At 50.1% G+C, this 5,523-nt stretch overlaps 1 protein-coding gene across 1 annotated transcript in view; it reads right to left on the minus strand.

Annotated features, from left to right (window-relative positions):
* Positions 1-365: 365 nt before the first annotated feature.
* ALS2CL (ALS2 C-terminal like) overlaps positions 366-5,523 on the minus strand; it is a gene marked incomplete at its 5' end in the record, with an annotated part of 21,626 nt that continues 16,468 nt past the window's right edge. The window contains 6 exons of the mRNA XM_008936968.1: positions 366-431; positions 737-779; positions 1,363-1,536; positions 2,043-2,111; positions 4,035-4,192; positions 4,683-4,776. Coding sequence (XP_008935216.1) covers positions 366-431; positions 737-779; positions 1,363-1,536; positions 2,043-2,111; positions 4,035-4,192; positions 4,683-4,776 — 604 coding nt within the window. The remainder of the gene's footprint in view (positions 432-736; positions 780-1,362; positions 1,537-2,042; positions 2,112-4,034; positions 4,193-4,682; positions 4,777-5,523) is intronic.

Here is a 5,523-nt window from a genome sequence, read left to right on the forward strand (position 1 = left end):
TGTGTTGGGGGCTCCACAGCTGGATGCTGGAGATTGTTGGCTTGACTTGAAGCCAGTAAATCAAGCTGAGCCTCTTAAATCACACCCTGCTGTGCTACGTTAACACCTGGAGATGCTCCTCTGGATGTGTAACCCTCACGTAGCTCCACGTGGCCAGAGCACTGGGCTCTGTCTTGACCAGGCAGTCACAGCCTGGCCTGGTTTGCAATGCACACTGCCATGAGCGAGCTCCACCCACACCAGATTGTGGCTAGAAACATCTCCAAAAGATTAAGGAGCGAGATAAGCCAGGGGACAGTTGCATCTAAACACTTCCCAGAAAACCCCAAATCCCCTGTTGTCAGTCGGAGGTTGTGGCCAGGGACTTACATCAGCTTCTGCAAGCACTCCGTGGCAGAGAGGAAACACTTGTCCTTGATAAGGGACCGCCTCTGAAAGGGAGACAAAGAGCTGAGCCTCTGTAGGAGCATCTTCCTGAGAGCCACCACAAGGTTCCTCAGTGCTGGACCCAAACCAAGCCTGTCTGCTGCCCATAAAGCAGGGCAAAGTAAAGCTGTGGTAGAGTGACACTTTGAACAGGGATGTCTTTGAAACACCACTGGGTAGAGACAAGCCCAGCGTGGTGGGGGAGCCTCAGTAGAGGGGGATCACCTCACCCAGCCCCCCAGCTCCAGCAGGTCACCCTCAACAGGGTGCCCAGGGTCACATCGAGGCACACCAAAGCACCATTTCTTACCTGGTTGGTTGTCAAGGTGAGATCTTTCAGAGGCCAGAGGTGTCTGAAAGGAGATGACAGAGAGGTTTAGAAGGTAGATGTCCATGTCTTAACTCCACCCTAAGTCAGCTTTGCCTGGTTTTATCTCCTCTCTCAAGGTGATGCTCAAGTCTTGTAGGTGCACAAGGCTGAGTTTGCTCCTCTCAGTAACCTGAGTTGAGGGTTCACTTCACTCACAGATGCTCCTGTACCAATCAAGGAGAGTTTTGGTGCTTTCAGATTCAAATCCTCTCACTGGGGCTAGACTGAATCAAGTCGAGACTCTGGGTCTCCTGCTATCCTAAGTCCTGGAGCTGGAGATGATGGTGTGTTAGACAAGCTCATAAGCCTCTTGAGTCCAAGTCATTGGTCCTCACATTTCACTTCCAAAGATGGATCTAGCTGGAGGAATGGGTGAAGGACACACCTGGCTCCACAGCCCTTCCCCTGTCTCCAGACTGTGGTGCCTGCGTCATTCCAGCAGAGATCTCTGGGACTTTCACTAGGAAGGACCAGAGCCCTTCCTGAGACACATTTATAGTCTGCCCGAGTTGGATACCCAGCTGGCATCACGGGGTTGCATCCTGGGATGAAAACAAGTCACTTACTTCTGCACATCCAGAAACTCCAGCAGCTTGATGTCAGGAAACAGGCTCAGGTCCACGATCCCTTGGCAGTAGAGATCATCTTCTCTTTCATGATAGAGCATGTAGAGCATGAAGAGCTCGGGGTAGAAGCAGGGCAGGATCAGTGGCAGGACCACACTGTAGGCCTTCTGGTCACTGCAATGGAGAAAATTAAGTGTCCTGCAAGATATCACCAGGAGACACCCAGCACACAACGGATGAGGCAGTTTCTGAGACTGCCAAGTGTTCTCCTTGTCCTCCAAGGTTCCTCCACCTCTGAGTTTAACATCAGGGTTGGCCAGTAGTGACCTGTGTACCTCAGTTATAAGCTGAAGATGCAAGGGCATCTTATGCTGTAGGGGAGGACAGAGGGCTGGTTCTCCACAAGATGTTCTTAGTCACTGGGAGAAACCTGGACCACAAGAGACCTATCTCCATCTGTCCTTTCTGGGCTGTTTCAGTAGAGTGCTTGTTTTTCCTTAAGGGACAAGGACCAAATCAATTCAGATAAAGCCCTTTTCCAGCTGCTTAACAACCAACCAACCTCTCGTCTCCATTCAGCCCAAATGGACAAATCCAATCTCTTCAGCACTCAGTTTATTTTAGAAGACAGCCCGTAGGTCCAAGAAGCTTAAAATGGAACCACCAGTGGTGACACATACCTTGTATCTCCATCCACACCCTTGGCAGGCAGTTGGCCTTTCTGCTCCAGTGCCAGATGGAGCAAACCCCTAGAAAAGGAACAGAACTAAGGTTTAGTTCCCCCCTCCTTTTTTTTTAAGGATAACTTTTTATCTACAAGTGAGGAGCTCAGTTGTCTCAGCATCCAGTGGGGCATTCCCAAAGCTCTGTGTAATCCTTGCAGTGCTGTCTCAGCGTTCCAGGGCTTTCTCCATCATCAGCAGAAGCTGCCAGGAGGTGTTTCAAAAATCCTCATGGCTTCTGAAGAGTAGAAGATCTTCTGGAGATCCTAAACGTGGTCTGCATTGAGCACCCACTCAGGGGACATCAAGTTTCAGGACTTGGCATACCAACCAATTCTCTAAGCCCTCTGTGAGCACTAAAGGATGATCTTGCTATGAAAAAGTAGCTTGGGTTTCCCTTGATGTTTCCAAGCCACAAATTGTCACAGACTTAAAATGGGGATTAGGGAGAGGCTGCCCCTTTTTTTTTGGTGTAGAAGTATCAGCCAAGGAAACGTAGCCAGGGGCACCACAGAGAAAGGTGGTTTCCCTCCCCATACTGCATCTTAAAGGCTTTGAGACATGAGAGGCTGGAAGAGGTTGCCCAAGGAAGTTGTGGATGCTCCAACCCTGGAGGTGTTCAAGGGCAGGTTGGATGGGGCTTGGAGCAGCCTGGTCTAGTGGGAGGTGTCCCTACCCATGGCAGGGGGTTGGATCTGGATGACCATTGAGGTCCCTTCCAACCCAAACCATCTTATGAACCTATGAAACAAGCTTTCCAAGGTGTGCACTGAGCTCAGAAGCACCTTCCCATGAACCTGTGCTGAGCTTGCCAGCCCTGTTGTGCCCACCATGTCTGTTCATAGCTCGGATGGACTGACTCAGGTCTGAGTGGTTCCCATCAGCTGTGACTGCTTGGGGACAGAGAACCCCCACCACAGAGCTGGCAGCTTTCCTCAAGCACCCAAAGCTCACCACAGAGCTTTCACCCAACCTCTTATTTCTGAGGCACTACCACCCTGAGTGCAGCTAGAGGCAGAGTCCCTCACCTCTACCTTCTGGAGCATTCCTTGTGTCTTCTTCTGTATTCAAACAGCACGAGGACCCCAATCACCTCTTTGATCTGGTCCTTAATTACCCATGGGCACAACCACACCACTGAAGAACCTCCCTGTGGAACCACATCAGCCAAGCCTCAACATGCCCACACTGCACGTTCTAGATCTAGGTTGGGTTGAGGCACGTTCAGCTTCAGCTGTTTTTCATCCAGACACAGATACCAACCACCTGTGGTGTGTCCTCTGATGGAGTTGCTGCCATTGTTACTTAGTGAGGTTTCTTACCCAGATTTGTGTTTTATATAAATAAATTGATAAATATCTTAAAGGGTGGATGTCAAGAGGGTGGGGACAGTGGTGCCCAGCAACAGGACAAGGGGCCCAAACTGGAACCCAGGAGGTGCCACCTGAGCAGGAGGAGAAACTTGTTTGGTGTGAGGGTGCAGAGCCTGGAGCAGCTGCCCAGAGAGGCTGTGGAGTCTCCTGCTCTGGAGAGATCCCAAACCCTCCTGGCTGTGACCCTGGGCACCCTGCTGTGGGTGAGCTGCTGGAGCTGGGGGGTTGGATGAGATGATCTCCAGAGGTCCCTTCCAGCCCCTACCATGCTGTGGTTCAGAAAATAAAGTCTTATTATGAACAACAGCTCATTAAGCTGCCACAACTTGGTGGGATGTAGTCTCATTAAAGGCCCTGGGTCATATACTGAGCAAAGAGCCTAATAAAAGTTCTCTAGTTCCATGTGCCCACAGTCACTGAAAATAACTCTTCATCTAGCATCATTCTGAAGCAACTCTCCTAAGAGATATACCAAGAAATAAGGCAGCCCTGTCACCCCAAAAAAATGCTCCCCATGGTTGCTCCACAAGCCCTCTGGGCTCATTCCCACTGGGAGGACTCCACGTGCTGGACTTACTGGTAAAACTCCCATATTTTCTTGGCGTAGTACTTGACTTCCTCTTGTGCCATAGTCAGCAAGTGTCTGTTGGCCCCAATCCCAGAGTAGGTTGCCTGAAAAGCTATTGTCAAGGCCTTCAGCAGCTTTCCCAGTGGATGCAGGGAAGACTTCAACGCCTGTGTGATAAAAGGAGATTAAATTTTCTGAGTCAGCCCTTGCCATTAGCACAGGGTAACAGCAAGAGGCCACCCAACCTTCTCTTGTCAGCAAAGGAGAACCAGCCTAGAGGTAATCAGCTATAATTTTGGCTTTTGCTGCCACAAGCCCGTTCTCCTCCTATTATTAAGCTCCAGGGAAAGGCTGGTTGAGTGAAAAACCACCACTGAGAGTGCACAGAAGTGTCTTCAACGTTTCCAGCTCCTGGTTATTCGCTGAGACAGTTTGAGAACCAAGAGTGAAGCTCTCTCAGCACTTTCTGGTAGAACTGTACTCAAAATGAGTGTCCAAAACACACAAAGGGTAAAACTCCCTTCTTCACAAGCAGAGAGATCCACACATCATTCAGAGAAGACTCTTGAAGTCACCAGGGAATGTTACAAGTGACAACAAAAAGCAAGAGAAAGTCTCTGGTGGGCAGATGGGGGTTGTTATGGTTTGAAACTTTACCTTCTCTAAATAACCCTGCAGTGACTCCAGCTCCTGGTGGTGGACAAGCTCTTCAAGAATATCTTCTATCTTCCAGGAGACATCCTCAGCCCCCCTGAAAAGAGGAGAGGTGAGGAAGGAAAACCACACAGTGGAGCACGGGAATAAATCTTAGGTAGATTCCAAGGGGAAAATAAGAGTGTTGGAACCAATGAACTTTTCTCTGGCCTTTGGAGGGGAATTGCTCCTCACTGGCTTGCAACGCCTGTAATTATCTAATTTCATCATCACAACCAGCCTGGGTTGGATCCTGCACATCCCTGTCTGATCGATTTTGGGTGTTTTCATAGGGGAGATGACTTTGCTCTGCATCAGCTGAAGATCTCACCTCGGTTGCCCTCAAATACAAGAGGAGCCAGTGATGACTGGGTCACATGCAGAGGCTCACACCTAAACAAATTCATCCCATCCACATTTTCAGTTCTAAGAATCAGTCTCAACAGCAGAATCTTAAATTAAGGCTTAAAAAATAAATTAAAATGGAGGCTTAAAATTAATCCTCATGTCTCATGTCTTTGGGCTCTCAGGACCTTGAGGGGCTGGAGCGTGGCCAGAGAAGGGCAACGGAGCTGCTGGGGAAGGGTCTAGAGGCCAAGTGTGGGGAGGAGCAGCTGAGGGAGCTGGGGGTGCTGAGCCTGGAGCAAAGGAGGCTCAGGGGAGACCTTCTGGCTCTGCACAGCTCCTGACAGGAGCCTGGAGCCAGGGGGGGTCAGGCTCTGCTCCCAAGGGACAAGGGACAGGACAAGAGGAAACAGCCTCAAGTTGCCCCAGGGGAGGTTTCAGTTGCCCCTGAGGAACAATT

Source organism: Merops nubicus, unplaced genomic scaffold (genome assembly GCF_000691845.1).
Source record: "Merops nubicus isolate BGI_N331 unplaced genomic scaffold, ASM69184v1 scaffold7973, whole genome shotgun sequence".
Lineage (NCBI taxonomy): Eukaryota > Metazoa > Chordata > Aves > Coraciiformes > Meropidae > Merops > Merops nubicus.